Source organism: Motacilla alba, chromosome 11 (genome assembly GCF_015832195.1).
Source record: "Motacilla alba alba isolate MOTALB_02 chromosome 11, Motacilla_alba_V1.0_pri, whole genome shotgun sequence".
Taxonomy (NCBI): Eukaryota; Metazoa; Chordata; class Aves; order Passeriformes; family Motacillidae; genus Motacilla; species Motacilla alba.
The window spans coordinates 20,966,214-20,987,703 of NC_052026.1; the positions used below are offsets into that span (position 1 = coordinate 20,966,214).

Consider the following 21,490-nt stretch of genomic DNA (forward strand, 5'->3'; position numbering starts at 1 on the left):
TCCAGGTGAGGTCTTGCCAGAACAGAGTAGAGGGGAAGAATCTCCTCCTTCATCCTGCAGCCCATGCTGTTGGTGACACACAGCCCAGAACATGATTGGTTTCTGGGCTGTTAGCACACATGGCTGGCTCACGTGAAGCTTCTTGTCCACCAACGCCCCAAAGTCCTTCTTCTTGGAGCTGATATCAGCCCATTTTCCACATGGCCTCTATTTGTGCTTGGGATTACCCTGACCCTGTACACTTCTCCTTTGCATCGTAAAGCTTTTGAGTCAGACATATGGGGAGCATGTTGCTTGTTTTCAGGAGCCTTCCTGAGGTTTCCTCCTTCAAGTGTCACAATATGCAGGTCTCAGGAAATACAGTGTGCCAGACTAGTTTGTCCTCCCAAATCTGAAATGCAAATAAGAGCATATTCTCCTCCTCTGTGCAACTGCTTATACTACAGAGGATGCCCTGTGGAAAGCTCAGACAAATAACTGGGATGTGGCGTAGAAAAGTAGAAAAATCTGCTCAACCCTTTGACAAGATGACTACACAGTAGTATACAGTGCTGTCATAAAGCCTACATATTGATGCCAAGGGATCAGCATGTCTTGGGCAAACTACATACAGCTGGAACGGAAGTTTTGATCCATCTTTGTTCATGCAACTGTTAGCCAGGGAAGAATAATCCTTCAGGAAGAGCCACTCAAGTGGTGTGGCCTTTACAAAGGTTTTCTAACAGCTAATGACGTGCAGGTAAATCCTGTGTGTCACTGCAGGGCATGGGAACACATAGCAGAAGTCCAGATCACACCGAACATTGTGTGGTCCTCCACAGGGCCCTACCTGGACCACTGCCAACCTCTCACCTTGTTTCCCAGCCCAGGGTTACCAGGGCTTGACCATGTGTGTTTGCAATGCAACAAGTGAAAGGGAACATGACCTGCCCCATTCAGATTGTCCCTCCTGCTGGAAGCACCAGCCTTGCCCAGATTTTTTCTTTTGCTGTCTCCTATACTCCACTTGCCCTGAGAGCAGCAGTGAGGTCATTGGGAACACAAAGAGGACACCACTAAGAGGTCTATATCTCTCCAGACTGTGTGACAGAATCTGAGATCTGGAATAGGAATGACCCAAAGCAACTGTCTCTGTGTGTAAGTATTTCTCTTGAGCCCAGTGCTGCCCTGTTTCTCTACCTTACCTGGCACAGTCCCATTGCAACCACAGCACCCTTGTGAATCATTAACAGGCCAAGTCTAGCTGCTCCTTTCACAGCTTGTCCTTTCACACAGTTTTCTTTCCCAGCTCCCAAATGTTTAATTCAAGCAAGGTATAGACAGAGAAGAGTAAAAAAGATTTTATGAGAATCTGCATCTGCTGACATGACAAGCAGCCAGAGCAATAGTAGGAAGGTGTGCCCTATCTCTGCACTCACAGTGGGCAAGCTGATCCTCTTTGCAACTTGTCCTTTGCTCTGACATTCTACAGACATCCTGCTCTTACAGGCAGCAGTCTTTTTTGAGGCTTGTAATAGGAGTTAAAAGTATCTCTCAGTCTCCTTCATGAACTTTCTGGCCCTGTTCCTTTATTAGCAGCACCTGGTCATTCACACCCCTGCAAGAAACTGCCATTTCCGTACTTTTTCTTAGTGCAAGGCGGAGTTTTCTAGTTTAAGGCTGGTCAAAGTAGGCGGGCAGTGTAGAGCAGTCAGTCTTACAGCTGGGATGTACATGAAGAGGACAGGAAGGGGCAGGCACAGGTTGTAGGTAGGAGCTAAGTACACGTGTCTATGAGACCCCAGCATGAAGACAGCGCCTGCACATGAATGCACTGTTGTTCGCGTGACTGCCTGGAGGCGTGTGTACCACAGCAGCGTACGTGTGTGAGGGCAGCTTTGCTTGAATCGGGTCTGGTGGTGCTTCTCAAGGACTTGTTAAGGTGAGATTTTCAACCATTTCTTGGTATCTAGAGTAGATGCTCTTGATGCCAGCAAATTGTGACAATTTTCTGCAGACAGAAGCTGTGGGTCTGGCTTAGGGAGTAGTTCTTGCTTCTCCGGACAGTCTTCTCAGTGCCCTTGCTCAGCTTCTCCCACTAGTGACAGTCATGCCAGCTGCTGACCCCTGAATGAGCAGATGACTTCTAATTCTGCAGAAACGGACCAGGCCAAATTGAAGCAGCATTTGAAAAAACTGTGAGCAACCGTAAGTGCCATCAAAGACCAGTGACAGGAGCTTCTCTGGTGCCAGATCCTCTTTGCTATACTGCTGCCGTTACAGCAGTAGGGAGCCTGTACATGTCTGGAGAACTCCCTCAGACTGGCAGAGCACTCAACATTAGTTTGCACAGCACAAGGTGGTTTTGGGCTGTAACTGTCTCACACGTGCCAGAGACATGCACGTGTTCAATAACCCTGTAATCTGGGATATGGCACCCAATGCTGAGTGCTTTTCATGGGTACATTTCCCTTGGGCTGCTTGCTGCTTTCTGTAACACTTGCTCTTTGCCAGGATCAAGCTTTTCCAAGGTCCCTGTGTGCCTGTGTGTTTCTAGAAAAGCCTAAGACTCTGCTTTTTTTTTTTTTTTTTTTTTTTTTTTTTACCAAGCTGCTCAGGCAGTATTTTCATATCTTTGCTGTGGGAGACACTACCATGTTGACACTGGATTGTGTATTTTTCAGTAGTTTCTATATTGCATCCTTTGTGCCCTGAGATTCTTCCTGTTCTTTCTGCTCTCAGCCAAATCTTGGCTCTTCTCTGTTAGCACACACTCTGCTAACAGTGTGCTTTTCTTGTTCTGCAGCTAAGACTGTCTCAATTATTCTGGGCCGATCTTTACTTGCCAGCTCTGTGAGAACTTCATATTTTCACTTTTGCAATATGAAATTAATTCCATCACTGGTGACTGTGGATGTTTGCTGTAGAGAAAATGTGGTTAAGCTTAAGACCTTAGTTTAGAAACATCCCAGCTCCCATGATTGAGAAATACAGTGGTGAAAAATAAGGTTATATAATATTTCTCTCATATTAGGGAATGTATGATAGATAGCATAATATGATGCTGCTTTTTCATTCCTCTTCATTAGGCACACAATTCATTTCAGTCCTTCTCTCTGTAGAACAGACTTGTGATGGCAACAATTATCACTACTTCTTATATGAGTGAAGAAGCTGTTGAAACTGTGGTCTCACATGAGGTCACTTCTATCAAAAGTAGTCACTCTGTGAAATATCTAAAATATCCAGCTATCCCACCCTGGGATAAAAGTATACTCTTGTTTCCTGAAAAATGATTTAATTCTCATACTCAGGCAATTCACATGTAGGTTTCCAAAGAAACAACTATTTCTGTGGTTTTAAATCTACCTTCATGCCATTGTTCATGTCTGCTCAACAGAATTTTTCTCAATTAATAGCTTCTGGCTATGTTCCAGGAACTCTGTCAGGAGTTAGAATAACAATATTAATGGTGCCAGATGGAAGTGATATCATCAAAGTTCATTTGGAAGCCAGGACTTTTGGTAAACACTGCTTGTATTTATTTGGAAGGAAGAAGCTGATATATCACTTATTTTTACAATAGTCTTTGTTTGCAGCTCTTTCTAGGGTTGGTCCAAATAGCAACCTGATTCAGCTCCTTGTCAGACCTGAAGACTACAGGCCATTTGTGTAAGCAAAAAAAATCAGAGGGCTTCTTGTCCAGGAGAAAGGAATGATGTGGTCCCTCTCTAAATGCACAGCCCCATCCTTGCCAGACATTACTAAAGTAAAATTAATATTGTGTAGCACCTGTTGGCAACAACCAGACTTACCCATCAGGCTGGGTATTTTCCTTACTCTGAGAAATTATAATTGCTGCCTTATACACCCTAAGCTCAACACAAATGCAGAGCAGATTACTAAGATTAAAAAAAGCCAATTTATGCATGTATGTTGGAGGCACAGATTAGTACTGTTCCTCGTTGGTTAGCAGCAGTGACCATGTGTGAAAATCTAAAACATCAGTACTAGAGGAACTGAAATCATAGGAGGAGGCATCCCTGTGCAAATTAGTCTGAAATCTTTGCTGCAGAGGAAAATTGAGGCAGGGCATAAGGAGGAGGTTGGGGAAACTTTGGGAACATTCAGAATTACTGTGGACCCAGATGGCATGGTGAGCCTGTAGTAGGGAGGCAATGTCTGCACTGCAGCCTAGTTGAGTCATTTTATACCTCTGCTTGAGTAGTGGGGCTGCTGCTTGGCATGGGAATAGCTGCTTGAGTCTCATGCAATTGTGGAATGCACAAAAGCAGTGTACAAAGCTGTAAGGGCCTGGGCTCGGATGCTGCTCTGTATGGGATTAACATCTTGCCTTAAAAGCCCTGCTCCCTCTGTCCTGTCTTGCTGTGCATCCCCCTGGAAGGACTGACCATGACTAGGAACCAGAAAAGTTTTTTCAGTTTTAGTTCATCTCAGAAAATATAAAGCAGCTGCACTAGCAAGAGAGGTCTGTGTCCACTGTGGCACAGCTAAACTGACAAACCTGGCAGATGGTGATGGGGAGCCTTCCATGCTGCCTGGGCTTCAGTGCTGCACAAGGAGCCTGTCCCCAGGGGCAGCCCATGCTGCAGATACCCAACCTGTATTTGAGGCACAGTCAGGCACTGCTGGGGGACAGAAGGAGAGCACACAAGACAGGGATAATTGACAAAGTGTCCTTTAATGTATTTTTAAAAAATGTAATGAATTCTTTCTGCCTCAGATCCCATCTTCAGTGGTGTATTTCCTGCAGATTACTGTGCCAGCTGGTATTCAGGCTATGAATTCTTTCTGTGGTATTTTCATGCCATGTCCCCAATGGCATGAAAGTTTTTAGACATTTTCCAATAATTCAGTCATCCTCCACAGACAGAAGAGAGGTTCAGTGTATGAAACAAGGACCCAGCTTTGGGCAGACCTTTGAGTTCAACTAGCACATTCTTGTGTATGTCTTCTCACAAAAGACCAAGAGGATGAGTGGGCTTGGAGGGAGGGATAGCAAGTGACAGTCTTTAAAAAGGAGTTAGGCTAAGAAGGGGGTTAGTGGGGCAGGTAAGCTGTTAAGCCTGCCTACACAAAGATGGGTCTTTCTAGCAAAATTGCCCACAAAGCTCTATCTGGAGGAGATACTGTTCTTGGATTTATTACAGTGCCAAGCTTCTTCCTTTGGTAAATGTGTGGTGACAATAAATGTTCCCTGAAACTTCAAAAGGAGTATAATCAAAACAAAAGGAAACCTACAATGTATGTTTACAGCATTTTGGCATAAAAAGAATTGTAAATATTGGTCAGAGTAAGGTGTTTAAAAGTAAAATGTGGAACTGTTGAATTCTGAACACCTCAGCAAAAAGGGAGGGTTTGCATTTTTCCTTCATAAAAATTGCCAGGATTGTTTGCAGGGATTATGCACATGAAGTACACATTTGTCTGTACCGACTTCAGTGCACTCAACTAGCTCTTAAACTTTGATAAAGGTGCAGACAAGCTTTTCACTATCTTCTAAGACTATATTAGAATGGCTTCCTGACAGACAATGATTTTGCTGCAGAAAACCTTCAGCCCTGCAGTACTTATGTCCTTTGCAAAGACACCTTGTGTGGTGGTTGTCACAGTGTCACTAGTAGTGTGGCAGCTTTCCAAAATCTTGTGCCTGCAGGGGGATGCAACGGAGCCTGATGCACCACATCTTGCCTTTTTCATCATCTTGTGATGCTGAACTTCCTCTGTCTCTGCAGGTCCTTTGCAATCATGGTGAAGTCTAGAAGAGTGCAGGTACTCCTGATTCTGACAGTTCTGTCCTTCCTTCTTATCCACTTCCTACCCTGCAGCAACAATGCCCACATGGAAGAAAAACCTTCTCCTGTCCACATCCTCATTCTTTCCTCATGGCGGTCAGGATCCTCCTTCACCGGACAAATCTTCAGCCAGCACCCCAGTGTCTTCTACCTGATGGAGCCTGCATGGCACGTTTGGGTTAAGATGTACCAGAACAGTGCCAAAGTCTTACACATGGCAGTGCGGGACTTAGTCAGGTCGGTCTTTCTGTGTGACATGTCTGTGTTTGATGCTTACATGTCTAGCCAGAAGAAAAAGTCTGATTTATTTCAGTGGGAGACAAGCCGAGCCTTGTGCTCTCCACCTGCCTGTGACTCATTCAGTCGCAGTGACATAATCACTGCAGGCAATTGCAAAACCATCTGTGGCAAGTACCCATTCAGCAAGGTGGAGGAAGCTTGTAAAACCTATAGCCATGTAGCCATCAAGGAAGTTAGGTTCTTTGACCTGAAAGTTCTCTATCCCCTTCTCACTGATCCATCCCTGAACCTCAAAATCATTCACTTGGTACGTGATCCTCGGGCTGTGTTCAGGTCCCGAGAGAATACAATGGCAGACCTGAAACGCGACAGTAACATTGTTGTGGGGTCTCAGAAGACAAAGGGAGAAATGGGGCCCTACAACACAATGCAGGTGATCTGCAAAAGCCACGTTGAGATATACAAGGCAGGAAGTCAAGCCGCTCCAAGCTTCCTGAAAGACCGGTATCTGCTGGTTCGCTATGAAGACATTGTCAGAGACCCGCTAGCAAGGGCTGCTCAGATGTACAGGTTTGCGGAACTCCATTTCACACCAGAGCTTCAGAAGTGGGTCCACAACATCACCCATGGAAAAGGTCATGGAACACAGGCCTTTCAGATTGGGTCGAGAGATGCACTGACAGTATCCCAGGCCTGGAGAAAGACACTTCCTTTCCAGAAAATAGAAAAAGTGCAAAATGTGTGCAAAGATGCAATGGATTTGCTGGGCTACCGGCTTGTTCAGTCTGAAGAAGAGCAGAAAAATATGTCTCTGGATCTCTTGTTTGCCCAGAACTCCTCTGAGGATCAAATTTTGAAGGCAGAAAAGCTGGTCTCTGCATCCACTTTCTGAAGGCTGCAGAGTGCTGAACTATTCACTAGAGCCAAAGAGGACAGAGGTGCAGGCACAGAAGTGTAGGAGCGTGCATGGATGCAAGAACAAGTGGTACAAGAACCCTGACACACTCAGGAGAACTCTCAGCAGCACAGGGTCACTCTCCAAGACCCCTGGAGATACAGCCATAACAGAGGCTAAAGTAATGCATGTTTGTTTTCCAAATTAATTATGTTTAGGTTGGAGCACACAGAATGCCAAAGGAGTAGGACCAGATGGCAGAAGCTCAAACCCCCCACAGACCACAGCTGAAGACTAGGGAAACCACATGGAGCAATTCCACTGCCAAGGAAGAGGAAATATAAAAGGAAGCTGAATAAAGAAAACATTGCTTGACATGCTGCCATGCAGGATATGTAGTGCCAGAGAAGATGCAAGGATGACCAGACATTTGGTTTCTGGAAAGATGTTGGGCTTTGGTTTGATTTTGTGTTGGGTTTTTTGTTTTGTGGGTTTTTGGGTTTTGGTAGTTTTTGTGGGTTTTTTTTATTAATGGTTGCATTTTCAAGTCCAGTTTTCCTTTTGCTCCATTTGTGTGCCTGAGTATCCAGCCTTGGTGGCAAAAGTGGGGAAATATTTGTGTTTGCTTACTGTATAATGGGAAAATGGAATAAACCAGCTATTGCTGAAAATAAAACTCCTGGGTTTTCATGTGGGAAACCATTTCTGTGATTATGTGAATCCATTTATTTTTTAGCTGAAATAATTCTGTCTTCTGGCTTTCAAACCCAAGAACAGTTGTTTTCCTGGGAATTCCCACAGTCCACATGGGTGGCAGAAGAATTCATGCTAAAGTTGAGATCCTAAAGACAAGGTAAAGACATAGATTCCATTGGCATAAATAACGAAACTGAGAAGACAGGTTAATGGGAGTGGAATGAAGAAACCAAGAGGAGATCAGGAAGTTCTCCTATTGAAATATTTGGTGACAGTATTTCTAGTCTTGGAGCACAAAAAAATAAACTTAATGGACTATGCCATTCTCCACTGTCTCCATTGAAGATGCCATTCTCCCACATCCAATGGGAATATATAGTTCAAACCTGAACAACGGAATTGTTTTCGCCTGGTTTTAAGTGTTCCAGAAGACAAGGAGAAAAACTTGCTACCAGATTTGGGGAGGAGTGAAATGCCTAAGATACCTATTTCTGAATATCCTTTTTCATGTGCAAACTGCAGAGTCCCTTTAATACAGAACACTCACTACCTTAGCAGTATGGGTATCTGTATTCCTAGAGCTAAACCCCTAATCCCTGAAAAGGGCGGGATATTGTATTATGGAAATAATGGTCTTATTACTAGGGATCGTGTTGAAGGACAAAATCCATGCTGAGCAGGCAGCACTGGCCTCGTGGTAATAAGTTCACTGAAAGCAAGGTATCCTCCTTTACACTGTGGTTATGCAAATGTAGGGCAGGCAAGCTGACATAGAGAAGTGGGAGTTGCACTGAGCCACAGGAGCACAGAGCCACTGTTTTTCTTTATAGTCTCTTTGAAACAGACCTTAACATATTCAGCTAAAAGCCCGTTCTTACTGCAGTTATAGTAAAAAGCTTCCTTCTGTAAGTGCCAAGAAGCTGGATTTTGAGCAAAAATAGATTCTTTCTGGTACATTGCTACTTATCTCTACATTAACCAATGTCGGCTTGAGCAGCTTATGTTTTATTATGAATACTTGTTTTCAGTGGATGCAATCAATTCTGTGTATCACTTGTTTACCTGAATAAAAACCTCCACAGTGTTTCCAGTCAGTGAAAAAATGGGGTAAAAGTTACATATGATGCATTTCCCTAATGTACTGTTTTGAAAATTATTTACACTTCTGCTTTCTAAGCTTAATCAGAGAAAATGCAGAATTGTTGATTTCAGTATGTCTTTATTACAGTCCTTTAGGTATGTTTCCTCAATACAACAATTTATAAGATCTTCTTTTTTTCTGGAAACAGCAGAATCTGCTGCCAGTCTGGTTACAAGAAAATGTAAAGTTGTCTTAATTCAAGCAAAGATAACTTAAAATACTTTTTGGAGAAGGAAAAGAAAACTCAACAAAAATCCCCGAAAATCTCAAGATGCTGCTGATCACGTGTAAAACTATGACTACATCCTTTGGCATATGCAATAAAGATCACAGGAGTCTGTTTAGAAACAAACATTAAGTTTACCTTGTACAAGTTAGAAGAGTAAACTCTATTTTTATACCAATGAAATGTAAGATGGAGAAGTCTCCAGTCAAAAGGACATTTAAAAGCTGACTCTGTGGTATTCCTGTCTGTTGCTCTTCAAACTGGTGCATACAATCAATTTTTCATTGGTAACTCTAGTTATGAAAGCATAGAAATTAATTTACTTTGATGAATGCTGGCTAACTCTAAAAGGAAGCAAATAGGAAATACCCAAATTCCAGATAATAGTTTGCCGACCCAGAATTTCTGGCTGTAGAATTCTCTTTAACTCAAAGTTCTTGTATGTGCATTGCCACTTTGCTCACTTTTACAGGTATATAAGTATTGTTGCTCCAGGCAATAATAGAAAGAAACTTCTTTGAGCCACACAAAGAACCTTCCTGACCTTTTGTGATAGTAGAGGAACCTGATAGGAATACAGAAAACCAAACTGTCTCCGGCATGTTGAAAGGGGCATGTGTTGTAGGTAAGACAAAGCACAGAAAACAAGGATTTTTATCATGGGAAAAGACAGAACCAGAAGTAGAACCATACAATATGGTGTCATCTCTGGATCCTCCAGGGTTAAACCTGGTAAAAAAGACTAAACCTATGGGCATGCACAAGCAAGAGCAGCTGCGGACAAGCAGTGCCTTTCAGGAGCTCATAACAGAAGAAAGAGGGCAGCCTTGAGTAAACTGTGGTCTTTGTGTCTTAGCTCCTACACCTTCTGAGAGCACAAGGACACAGGGAAAGATTCTCAGCGTCAGACAATGTCCATAAGGCTCTGCAAAGGCAAAACCACTGTATGTGAACTCAGAAGTTTGCACTGCACCTTAGACTAATTGCTCCAATAAGACAAACTCACTTTTAAAATAAGTGCCACTTAGAATTGTAAAAAGATAGACTAAATCCGACCATTTTATATTGCAGCTATTTAATGCATTCTACCTCTCATTTTAAATTCTAGGGCAGTTTTGTTAAGCGAGACCATTGCAATGCTATGGTGCTGCTGACATGTACACAGCCCAAGCTACAATGGGAGTTTTCAGCTACAAGAGGTGACAGGTCTCCTGTTCATGAACCTGGTCATCAGCAAAACTTAGTTTTCAAACCAAGCTGGTAACATGCCTTATGTAAAAAAAAAAACAAACAACTACTTCATTTGCTATGTTGTCTTGCACTCCTTCATTAAGTGCTTGTCTGGCTTCCACACAAATCTCAAATAACTGTTCAAAGTCTGAATAGCACAACTATGCCAAGTAATTATCACTTTTTCAGTCCAGTGAAACACTGTGTAGTGCTGTTTTAGTATTTATTTGGCTACTTTAACTTTAAGGTTAACTCCTTAAATAATCAGGAGGTGTTGCAGTGGTTTCCTGAAACAGCAGTCTCATTATATAGTTTTTTATTTTCAGTACAATTTTAATTTGGCTCAACATCAGTCATTTCACAATTCATCCTAATTTTCTGAGTGCCACACTGCAATATGCTAAAAACCCAAAATGTTAGAGAGGTTAAAAAAACCCCAAAAACCAATCTTCACCTTTGCCAGCCCATTTTATTTCAGCAAAAGAGTGAATTCCAGATTTTTAAGACTCACTTCATATAGTATTAAAATAAGTAACCACAAGATAATTTCAGGCTAAAAGTACCGAGTTTTTCAGATTATTACTTTATCCTAGTAATAGTGTTCTCTTTCAAATGCAACTCAGGTGATGCATAACCTCTGATCATTCCCTCTTAACTTTCATTTCCTACTTCAACTATTACTCATAGCCCTGAAAGCTGTGTATTTTTCCCAAGTAGAATATAAGGCCTGGTACAAGCATTCCTTTGATTAAAGCAGCTGCATCTTAGATCTGCAGAGATACAAAACAGGCCTTTTAATACAAAAAAAAAAAAAAAAAATTAAAGCATTTCTGAAACTCCAGCACTTTGATCAAATTTTCCACTGTGTTTCTGAAATGACTATTACATTTATGCAACTGTTCTAGATCAGTAATGTCCTCTTGTTAACTCTCTCTAAACACTATCCGCTTTGCTACATTTTCAGCTCCAAATTTGGCTATCAGTTTATTTCTGACATGTTCATCATCCTTTTGCAATTCTAAATCATCCTGTCTGCTCCACACAGGGTACCCATCCAAGCGCTGCCCTGTTTGCAGAAAGTATGAAGTAGCTTCCACGTCACCGCTGTTTTTCAGAAAGGCCTGTGTAACAGTGAGCAGGTCCACAGCAAACTTCTCCATGAAGCGCTCCATAGTTTCTACTACTTGTCCCACCACACTGGAAGAAGAACAAGTGCTTTTTGGCCTTTCTTGCCTTTGTAACTGAATGTCAGGGAAAGCAGAGTCCTCTGGCCCAGTTTTCAGCTCAGATGTTGTTTCTCCTGGGGACCTTCTCACTCCATCTTGTGTGGAAAGTTCTGCAACATCTGAAGAGTCACTTTCTGACTAACAGTAAGACAAGTGGAATCACCAATTAGAGATGGTATTTTCTGGCAAATCTTTTACCACTGCAACCAACCACCTTTTACTCTGACTCTACAGTGTATTAAAACCTCAGAAATTGATAAGCATAGTAAAAGTTAGTGGCTGAAGCAAAGCCATGTATGTTAATGAGGCTGCACATGATCACAGAAATCCATAGACTATAAGGAAGAATTTGAACAAACTAAGCATAAAAGGCAAAAGTAAGTGTTGGTGCAATGGCAGGAACATTTTTTGCCTGAGGTGAAAGGATGACTTCCATTTGCTAATATAGCTTTTAATATGACAACCCCCATGACATAAACTTCCTCATGCTAACTTGCACAGGGAAGAAAAAATGCAGCAGCCAGGCACCATTTATCGCAAACCACACAGATGACAGCTCACAGTTTAGCCACAGCAGAAGGGATATCGCGGTGCAAACTCATTTCACGAGTTAATAATGAGTTTCTATTGTGCCCTCTGTGACACCGGGGAAGGCCTGCCCCGAGCACTGCGCGCAGTGGAGGCTGCTGCTCCCCAGGCTGGCCCCGGTCGCTCACCTCCGTGCTTTCGAACTCCCGATTAGCTGCCTCGAACAGACCCCTGATCTGCGTGGAATCCTCCGTCTGCGGGGGCTCTGCGGAAACACGCGGGGATCGTCTGCCAGGCCACAGCGACCCACGCTGGTCGCCACCACGCCCCCTCGCAACCCGGCTCCGCCGCTGTGGCCCCGCTCACCCCAGAGCCGCGGCAGCAGGTGCCGCAGGTAGCGGTCGCGCATGGCCTGCCAGCTGTGCCGCGTCAGGCCGCTCCGCTCCAGCTCTATCCACAGCGCGCGGCCGCTCACCCGCACCATGCCCTGGCCGCGCACCGCCTGGAGCAGCGCCGCATCCTCCGCCTCCGTGAAGGCCAGGCGGCCGCGGGCTGTCAGCAGGAAGGGCTCCAGCGGCAGCCGCTGGTTGCGCTTCACGCACTCCGCCACGTACTCGGTTGAGACGGCCCCGTCGGGAGCCACCTCGCCGGGCTGCGCCAAGAGCACGGCCCCTGGTTCCTGCACCCGACACAGGCGCCCGCCGCCCGCCAGCACCAGGGGCGCCAGGCGCAGCTTGGCCAGGCCGGGCCGCAGGTAGAACCGCATAGGATGCCCGTCATCCCACAAGAACAGCGATCGGGATCGCGCTGCTCCGGCCTGGCCGCCCGCCATCGCCGCTCCAGCTCCGCCCGCCGCCATCGCCGCCATCGCCGCCTGCGCAGGCGTGCCAGGGCGGAAGGGCGGAGGCGGCGGCAGCTGCGAGGAGGTGATGGCGGCGGCGGCGCGCGAGTGCAACGTGGAGGAGATTGAGTCGCACCTCAGCAAAAAGTGAGGGTGGGCGGGTGATCAGGTGGGGCCGGGCCGGGGAGGTGAAAGTGAAGTGTGTCCAGCTGACCCGGTGCGTTGTCTCCGTCAAGGCGCCCGTCGGAGCGCTATGCTGAGCTCCGGCGCTGCGCGGCTCCGCAGCTGGGTCTGGAGGGCCGCGCCCGCGCTCCGACGGCAGCAGGCGCTTCACGACCAAAGCAGGTCGGTGCTTTGCGTCTGGCTTGGCCCCCTTCTTTCCTTATGGAGTCGTGGAAGTTGGGGTCAGGAGCGCGACGGGAGCCCGAGGGCCATGGGGGAATAGGCCGGACCACGAAGGTGTTACGTTACTTAGTGGGTAGTTTCCCTTCTTTCACTTACACGCTGCGTAGGGCTGATAGGCTCTTATGGATAAAATGAAGGGCGTCAAGTCCTTGAGCACGTAGGCACGCGTCGTCAAGGTCTGTCTAAACTATGTTTAATTTCGCTTTCACTTTCTGTGAGTGGTTGTATCGTAGGGGATGAACTGAAGGAGTTCAAAGTAGAAAATATTTTAACGTGTTTAAGAATTATTTTGACTATTGGAAAAAGTAAGAGAAGTGGTGGGGTTATTTGTACAGTTAGGTTTTGGCAGAATCCTGCCAATCGTTTCCCTGTAGAACTATCAGAGTACTTGCTGCATCCGGTTTCCTTCTCTTTTGTAGTGAGCTGAAGAGACGTTTAAAGGCTGAGAGAAAAACAGCTGAAAAAGAAGCAAAGCAGAAAGAGCAAAGTGAAAAGCATTCAAATAAGCCTTCCTTGAATTCTGAGGATAATGTTGGTACTGATGAGGAGAGCTTGGATCCAAATGTGAGCATCTGGTCCCATGCTTATTAGATGTTCTGTGAATCAATCTTACTGACTTGCATTTGATTTTTTTATTCATGGGTAATTAAAAGGTAAAAAGGGGAGAGATGTATATTCCTACATTAGGGCAGCTACATTTAAATTCGCAGCCTGTAACATATTTTCAGGTTCTAATAAAATAATTTGATTTTGTTTGTTTCTGGTGACAGCAATACTACAAGATCCGTAGCCATGCAGTCCAACAGCTTAAGGGCTCCAGTGAAGATCCCTATCCCCACAAGTTCCACGTTGACTTATCCCTCTCAGATTTTATAGACAAGTACAGTCACCTCCAGCCAGGAGATCATCTGACAAGCATTACCGTGAGAGTGGCAGGTAAAAGTTTACCTGAGATACAGAAAAACGTAAAGTCTTAGCTGCTTTTATTGGTGGGTGGGTCTTTTTTGAATTTTGCTGATCTCTTACTCAGTCATGTAGCCTTGTAGCAGTGTTAATCTATTCAGGACATACCCTTCAGACTGAGTGGACCTGTGCAACATCCCTTGCAACTATAAGATCAGGTTGTACGTAACATGGGTTCTGGGGACCCAAAGTTTTTACAATCTTATTTGTACTAGACTTCATTTTGAGACTTAACTGCTTCTCTTTCACAGTTAAATAGTTCAGAGCTGATGATTCTAAGTGATAGTACTGTGGCTTTTGCCCCTGTATCCTTTCTGGTAGGGACTCTTTTCCTGATGTCTAGCATACTTTTGATATTTAGGTCGAATCCATGCAAAGCGTGCTGCTGGAGGGAAACTGATTTTCTATGATCTTCGTGGTGAAGGAGTCAAGCTGCAGGTCATGGCAAATTCCAGGTAAGTAGAGGTATTACCAGCATTCAGTTTAACATTCTAAACTGCGCTGCATTCTGGCGTCTAGATATCTGTATTTTGTGATTAAATATTCTGTTTCATCTGTTTGGCTTGAGCAGCCAAGTAATGTTTTGCTTCAGATGTTGTGTTTGACTTCCTGTTAAAATAACTTCTATATATATTTTTTAATGGATTTTGTCTTGTGAGACACTTGGGGACAGTTTTGAGTATTGAATTTTAAACAAATGTGCTTACATCTGTTCTGCAATTACAGCCTCTACAAATCCGAGGAAGAATATTTCCGTGTTAACAGCAAGCTGCGTCGTGGGGACATTATTGGTGTAGAGGGGAATCCTGGGAAAACAAGGAAAGGGGAACTGAGTATTATTCCTTATGAAATCACTCTCTTGTCTCCATGCCTGCACATGTTGCCTCATCTTCATTTTGGCCTCAAAGATAAGGTATTTGTCATAGCTGTCAGTCTTGGAAGCAATTTGACAGATCATGGAATGGTTTGGGTTGGAAGGGACCTTTGGGATCATTTAGTTCAACAGCCCTGCCATGAGCGAGAATGCCACAGATAGGTCTGAATGGATGATATTTGTTAACTGCTGATATTATCAGTTAACAAAAGAATATTAGTTTTGTTTTGGTATTTTTTCCTTTGGCATGACATTTTATCTACCTTGTTCTAAAGATATGTGTTCTTTTCAGGAAACCAGATATCGTCAGAGATACTTGGATTTAATTCTTAATGATTATGTGAGGCAAAAATTTATAACCCGTGCAAAGATCATCACTTACCTTCGTAGCTTTCTAGATGAGTTGGGCTTTCTTGAGGTAAGGCATCAGTGGTTTTTTCTGTCTGCATACTGAATGTGTTTACAGTTTTTTAGCTTCAAAGATGTTTTATATTCAGGCTCATGTACAAAGTACTTACAGAACTGACACTAATTGCCTCAGCATGGTGTATTTTATCAGCTTAATGTAGTGGGAACAATTCCTTCTCTCTGCAAAGTTAAGATTACTTATCGGTTGGTGAGGTTATGGCTTGGGAACCTTTTATGAAGGTAATACTCCAAACTACTACTGTCCTTTCCATATTTCAGTAAAATAGGGTGAAAACAACATCTTTGAAATGTTGTTTTGCCTCCTGGATATAAAAGCCAGTTCTGCGTCCCGTAGGCAGAATTGGATTGTGTTGACCCAGGTGCAGGAAATTGCACTTGGCCTTGTTGAGTTCAATTTTCTGTAGTGTAGAGAGAGGATTTTGTGATAATGCCACAGCACTGTTCCTGGCTTTGATAACACGAAGCCAGCAAATTCACATTTGTAGTAAATATGAGTGACTCTTCAGAGCAACAGATGAATTTGTTATTATGGACTACATGAAAAATGTGCAGTTTTGTTCAGTGGTCTTTTGTTGAGAATTGTTTTCATACGCTGACATGCCGAACTGTAAGTGAAATACAGATTTTTCATCAAAACTAGCTGTTTTGGTTTTTTTTTGTTTGTTTGTTTGATCTATACATTTCTGGTTTGGAAACAGGTTTTATGAAAACAGGGGATTTTTTTTTTTTGTTGTTACAGGTTGAAACTCCTATGATGAATGTAATTCCAGGCGGAGCTGTGGCAAAGCCATTTATCACATACCACAATGAACTGGATATGAATTTATATATGAGAATTGCTCCAGAACTTTACCATAAGGTAAAATGCAAGCCTCTCATAGCTAAGCCTGTGTTTTTCAAACTGTATTAAAAAAAGCAAATGTAGCTAAAATTAAGATTATTTTTGAAGAAAGGTGGACTTGTCTCATTAATGAGTTTTGTAAGGTTGTGTTGCAGTTGTATGTGTTTGGGCTCTCTTAGGTTCTTTTGAGAAAGTGTATTTACTAGAATTTCATTTTGTTTAGATGTTGGTGGTTGGTGGTCTGGACAGAGTATATGAAATTGGGCGTCAGTTCCGGAATGAAGGAATTGATTTGACTCACAACCCTGAGTTCACAACTTGTGAATTTTATATGGCTTATGCGGACTACCATGACTTAATGGAAATTACAGAGAAGTTGCTTTCAGGTGAAGTATGCAGTATTATTTAAAAAAGAGTAAGAATCTCTGGAAGAACCAGTTATTATGTAGCATACTCTTTCTAAACCTCACATTCCTTTTGTAGGGATGGTGAAACATATTACTGGGACTTACAAGATCACTTACCATCCAGATGGTCAAGATGGACAGGCCTATGAGATAGATTTTACTCCTCCCTTCCGGCGAATTAGCATGGTGTATGATCTGGAAAAGGTCCTGGGAGTGAAGTTTCCACCAACTGAGTGTTTTGAAACTGAAGGTTAGATGCTGAGTATGAATGTCCTGTAATTCTTCGTTAACAGAAAGTGGCCAAAAGGTTGCCAGTTCTCAGGCTGCAGTCTCTTAGCTGCTTTTTTTGAAGTAGTACTAAGACACAGGATTTCTTTCCTCTGGTTTTGTTGGTTTACGTGAGTCTGGAAAGAAGCCTTCATTCCTTGCCATCTTTGGCAGGATCTGACTCTTTGGTCTCTTTCTTTGTTGAGTATATGTGAAAGGATATACTCAAGAAGCTTGATGTATGGAGTTCTTGATTTGTTAAAGAAATCCAGCTTTTTGCCTCTTATTTCTTATCTCATGTGCAGTTGAGTTTCCACACCTGTAATTGTAGCTTGGGTGTATGATTATTTGGGGCCTTCCTAAAAAAGCAATTATGTCCTATTTTATTCCTGGAATTGAGAAACATAAGGAAACAAGTTCATATAATTTATAGTGATTGTTTTTCCCCCCCTGTTCCCTCCTCTCCCCCCCAGCCCCCAAATAATAATGTCCAGCAGTTATGTGGTGTGTGCTTAACTGTTGTCGAATTTCTAAAGTATAAAATAACTACTGTTTTACTGTAAACCATTAAAACCAAACACCATTTCGGTAGATTGACATTTAAGCTCATGTTTTCTATGATGTCTACCATTGAGATCTTACAAGTCACTCTAAGAAACGTTGAAGGATCTAGTAAGAAAAAAAATTATTGTTGGGATGGCTGTTCTGATTTTCATCTGCAAATTCAGAAACTCGCAGGTTCTTTGATAACCTTTGTGTGGAGAGAAACGTTGAATGTCCACCTCCCAGGACAACAGCCAGGCTTCTTGACAAAGTAAGTAAAGGTGCTATTTTTATTATCCTAATGTCTTTGAGGATCTCTCTGCGTCAACAGAAGTCTCTTAGAAGAGAAGGTTTAGCTGCACCAGGAAAAGCATGCTGCAGTGCTCTTCAGCTGTTGCTGTATTACAGCAAGAAAACTTGCAGTGTCAAAATCTTCTTTCATGTTGTCTACACCAAAGTGTAGTTTACTTGTGCCTGCTTAACTTGAGCACTAGGGGATTTTAGTTGGATAACTGGTCACTTGTGTTTAAAACAGATTTGCTTTATCGTAGGTCAGTTCTGTCTGTGAGATGTGTGCATCCGTATGTAGCTGACCAAAAGGGAAGGAGTGCAATATCGTTCTATCAGCTGTATTTCATTGTACCCAGATATTGTCTGATAGCTGTTCTTTTGATGCTTTTTCTATTGGCCCTTACTGTAATGTGCAAATTGAATTATTATACAGTTTTTGCTGTGTCATTTTTCCTTACCTGACTAGGACACACTCTCTGTTGATGAAGACATTGCCATAACCAGAAAAAAAAATACTTTGGAAACTCTTCAGATTTTGGGTACCTTTTTCAGTAGCAAAAGAGAGGAAATTAGGGTGCTTGGTGAAGGCAGTGCTAGGAATGTGCATAAATGTACACTGCATAATTGTTTCACTTTTGTTTTCCCAGTTAGTTGGTGAATTCCTGGAAGTCACTTGTATCAACCCTACATTGTTTTGGTTTTGTTTTCCCAGTTAGTTGGTGAATTCCTGGAAGTCACTTGTATCAACCCTACATTGTTTTGGTTTTGTTTTCCCAGTTAGTTGGTGAATTCCTGGAAGTCACCTGTATCAACCCTACATTCATCTGTGATCACCCACAGGTCATGAGTCCGCTTGCCAAATGGTAAGAGTGTGACACATGGTCAGTGTGTAACTCAAATCTTCTACTTAATAAAAAAAAAAAAAAAAAAAAAGTTGCATGAGTGAAAACAGATTTTGATGTTGTGTACTAGCTTGGGAATTCTAATACAAACCAAGATAGACATTGGTTCCTTAGCTGTGAAACCCATCATCCAAGGAAGAGGTGTGTCAATGCTTAGTACTTAGAAACTTTGACAGCTGTTAGTGCTAAGTGTGAGCAATGCCCCTAAGTAATGTATGTGCTGTTTGCTTCTATAGGTAAGATTATTTTAAGGTATGTCTGTTTTGTTTCCTTCACATAGGCATCGCTCTCTTCCGGGACTAACAGAACGTTTTGAACTCTTTGTAATGAAGAAGGAAGTGTGCAATGCATACACAGAACTTAATGATCCTTTCCGACAGCGTCAGCTTTTTGAGGATCAGGCCAAGGTATGGTGTCTTGCTGATAGTGAATGTAATACAGGCATGTAAGCAAAGAATATTCCCTAAGTCTGTCCTAAATCTGTCATTAGTACCCACTGCTTAAAAGAGTTGTTACTACTTTGAGTGTTTGTCACTTAAGTAAAAGTATGTCATTAAAATGCAATTCCTTTTTAGGAACCTTGCTCTTTAAGGTAAACAAGGTGAAATACTGCTGTTAATTAGGTTTTTTTTAGTGAAACTTTGTTTTGGAATATCTTCCCTTTTATTCCACCCAAAGTACTAATCTGGAAAAACACAAATGTGCAAAAAGTTCTCTGTGTCTTTACTGGGTTGAAAGGTTGGTGGTTTTTTTTCCCTAGTTAAGTATTTAGGTAGTCATACAACATCATACTTTTAGGTTCTTAAGTAAATTTTCATGTCCGTTAAGACTTTGAATGCTGTCTAAGAAATATCTTAATTTCCTGAGCAGAGTACTGATAGATTAGGTTGACTCACAGGATAGAGGTGCACATTGGGAACTATTAGGCTTGTAGATTTATAATAGTAGATTTCTCTATGTAAGCCTCCAAAAGGAGTGACTGAAACTCATTTTGTTATTAATTTGGTATACACATCCATGAATGCATGCTTGGCTGCACATGACTGAGGTCAAATGATGTGGTCTGCAGAAAAAGAGTTCCTGATCTTCATATTCTTTCTAATGGCTTCACAGTGCCTGAGAGGTTTAAACAATTGTCAAAGCCAGGAGAATAGATTTATGTTAACTAACGAACTTGACAGTAAATTTCAAAATATTCAGTCAGAATGAATAATATTACAGATACCTTTAATTTTTGGTCTGTTGTATTTGTGCTTGCTGCAGTTCCCTCATGATTATAGCCAGACTTTGCAGACATACAATTATATGTATTGAATGAAAATTAGCCTCAAAATTTAATGTAAAGGTGGAGACTGAGATAAATGATAACAGTTTGCTGTAGGATTTTCATTTCAGGATTTCAAATTTTAGGATTTCAAGGATAAAAATTTGCTGTAACAGTCTTTGCAAACTCTTCCTTGAACCTGTGAGCAAAAATGTTTGCTGTTGTTTTGACACTTATTTTTGGCTTTTTTCCTCAATTTGAAATGGTTGGCTAATCTGTATTTTTATTATTACGGCTTTTGTCACTTGGAGGCTGTCAGCGTCAGGTATATAATTAACATCTCAGTGTAGGGTTTTTTTAGTCTTTCTACTTGAGAGGAAAAAAACAGGCCCTATTTGTGGAACAGCTACTGATGATTCCACCAATTATGCTGCTTTGTTGTTTCTGCAAACATTGAAAGGAGAGTTGCTACCAATAAAGAACCTCATAACCCTTTGAAAGCAATTCATTCTGCTGTCATCTACTGCCATATGGCTCTGAAAGATGGCTTTTACTGATGTAGAGAGCCTGGGCCTTTGCCAAGATAGGAAACTTACATATCAGAAAGGAATTGAGTCTAGAGCTATTTTGGGAGCATCTATACAAAGGACCTTCAGAGTTCTCTGTGCTGAGATTTCTTCATCTACTCATTTGCACAGCTCTATTGGGCTTCGGTTTCATCAGTTACATGGCTGCTACAAATAGCAGTATTCCTCCTCTTTGGTAGGGGTTAGCAGGAGTGTCTAGCTCTGTACAGCTCACATTTTACTATTAATTTCCTCATTTAGGCAAAAGCTGCAGGTGATGATGAAGCCATGTTTATTGATGAAAACTTCTGCACCGCACTGGAGTACGGTCTTCCCCCTACAGCTGGCTGGGGCATGGGAATTGATCGCTTGACCATGTTCCTTACAGATTCCAATAACATCAAGGTAAGCATAAGCAGTGGCAGTGCTTTCGTACTGCTGGCTTTGTCAAGGAACAGGGAATGGGATTCAGCAAGGCTGGCCATCTCTTCGATGGAACCAGTGCCTGACAATGGAGCTGTGTGAGATTTTTTAAGCCGGGGAATCCCACCTGGGAGTGGCCCCTTGGTGCGCTCGCTCAGCTCTCTGAGGCCCGCGGTTGAGGGCGGAGCGCGCGCCAGGCAGCTCTCGCGAGACCTGCGCGCGGGATGAGCTGTTGCCGGTCGGCGCGGCCGCTGACTATCGCTGTTTGCAGGAGGTGCTGCTCTTCCCCGCCATGAAACCGGAGGACAGCAAAAAGGAGGCGCAGCCCGGCGAGGGCACCTCTGTGTGAGCCTTCAGACCACCGCGGGCACCTCCGCGTGAAGCCCGAGCGCGGCGAGGGCACCTCCGCCTGAGCTTAGGAGTGGCGTATACGTTCAATAAAGGCAGCTTTCTCTGCATCCGTCTCCGAGTCTTTGTGCGTTTGCGCAGTAGCGCGA

At 43.0% G+C, this 21,490-nt stretch overlaps 3 protein-coding genes across 9 annotated transcripts; 2 read left to right on the top strand and 1 right to left on the bottom strand.

Moving 5' to 3' along the window:
- Window positions 1–1,118: 1,118 nt before the first annotated feature.
- Window positions 1,119–8,729, top strand: CHST4 (carbohydrate sulfotransferase 4). 4 transcript variants are annotated; one of them, XM_038147828.1, is made up of 3 exons: window positions 1,819–1,921; window positions 3,579–3,651; window positions 5,736–8,729. In XM_038147828.1, the coding sequence occupies exon 3, from the start codon at window positions 5,749–5,751 to the stop codon at window positions 6,925–6,927; it is 1,179 nt and encodes a 392-aa protein (XP_038003756.1). In that variant the 5' UTR covers window positions 1,819–1,921; window positions 3,579–3,651; window positions 5,736–5,748; the 3' UTR covers window positions 6,928–8,729. The 4 variants fall into 4 exon arrangements, with proteins under 4 accessions (XP_038003757.1, XP_038003755.1, XP_038003753.1 ...); XM_038147829.1 differs by lacking the exons at window positions 1,819–1,921; window positions 3,579–3,651 and adding an exon at window positions 1,119–1,137; XM_038147827.1 differs by lacking the exon at window positions 3,579–3,651 and having other exon boundaries at window positions 1,293–1,921; window positions 5,829–8,729.
- Window positions 8,730–8,825: 96 nt separating this feature from the next.
- On the bottom strand, window positions 8,826–12,933 carry LOC119705431 (TERF2 interacting protein). Of its 2 annotated transcripts, XM_038147838.1 has the most exons (3): window positions 12,344–12,933; window positions 12,166–12,242; window positions 8,826–11,587 (listed from the first exon to the last, which is right to left on the bottom strand). In XM_038147838.1, exons 1-3 carry the CDS (start codon window positions 12,843–12,845, stop codon window positions 11,147–11,149), a joined length of 1,020 nt encoding a protein of 339 aa, XP_038003766.1. In that variant the 5' UTR covers window positions 12,846–12,933; the 3' UTR covers window positions 8,826–11,146. The 2 variants fall into 2 exon arrangements, with proteins under 2 accessions (XP_038003766.1, XP_038003767.1); XM_038147839.1 differs by having other exon boundaries at window positions 8,826–11,420; window positions 12,166–12,870.
- On the top strand, window positions 12,845–21,451 carry KARS1 (lysyl-tRNA synthetase 1). Of its 3 annotated transcripts, XM_038147814.1 has the most exons (15): window positions 12,920–12,965; window positions 13,055–13,163; window positions 13,643–13,787; window positions 13,994–14,159; window positions 14,548–14,641; window positions 14,913–15,099; window positions 15,353–15,478; window positions 16,229–16,348; window positions 16,554–16,716; window positions 16,814–16,987; window positions 17,733–17,818; window positions 18,616–18,701; window positions 19,021–19,147; window positions 20,832–20,975; window positions 21,265–21,451. In XM_038147814.1, the coding sequence occupies exons 2-15, from the start codon at window positions 13,072–13,074 to the stop codon at window positions 21,340–21,342; spliced, it is 1,788 nt and encodes a 595-aa protein (XP_038003742.1). In that variant the 5' UTR covers window positions 12,920–12,965; window positions 13,055–13,071; the 3' UTR covers window positions 21,343–21,451. The 3 variants fall into 3 exon arrangements, with proteins under 3 accessions (XP_038003743.1, XP_038003742.1, XP_038003741.1); XM_038147815.1 differs by lacking the exon at window positions 13,055–13,163 and having other exon boundaries at window positions 12,845–12,965; XM_038147813.1 differs by lacking the exon at window positions 12,920–12,965 and having other exon boundaries at window positions 12,988–13,163.
- The last annotated feature ends 39 nt before the right edge of the window (window positions 21,452–21,490 follow it).

What these genes read in the sequence shown, in the direction of transcription:
- CHST4 (XM_038147825.1), top strand. Translation starts at nt 1,809, where the DNA reads ATGCACTGTTGTTCGCGTGACTGCCTGGAGGCGTGTGTACCACAGCAG. An exon ending in CTTCTCAAGGACTTGTTAAG is followed by an intron (nt 1,922 to 5,735) that starts GTGAGATTTTCA and finishes CTGTCTCTGCAG; the next exon opens with GTCCTTTGCAATCATGGTGA.
- LOC119705431 (XM_038147838.1), bottom strand. Translation starts at nt 12,845, where the DNA reads ATGGCGGCGATGGCGGCGGGCGGAGCTGGAGCGGCGATGGCGGGCGGC. An exon ending in CCTGCTGCCGCGGCTCTGGG is followed by an intron (nt 12,243 to 12,343) that starts GTGAGCGGGGCC and finishes GTGTTTCCGCAG; the next exon opens with AGCCCCCGCAGACGGAGGAT. An exon ending in GGGAGTTCGAAAGCACGGAG is followed by an intron (nt 11,588 to 12,165) that starts GTGAGCGACCGG and finishes TCTTACTGTTAG; the next exon opens with TCAGAAAGTGACTCTTCAGA.
- KARS1 (XM_038147814.1), top strand. Translation starts at nt 13,072, where the DNA reads ATGCTGAGCTCCGGCGCTGCGCGGCTCCGCAGCTGGGTCTGGAGGGCC. An exon ending in ATGAGTCCGCTTGCCAAATG is followed by an intron (nt 18,702 to 19,020) that starts GTAAGAGTGTGA and finishes TCCTTCACATAG; the next exon opens with GCATCGCTCTCTTCCGGGAC. An exon ending in CAGATTCCAATAACATCAAG is followed by an intron (nt 20,976 to 21,264) that starts GTAAGCATAAGC and finishes CGCTGTTTGCAG; the next exon opens with GAGGTGCTGCTCTTCCCCGC.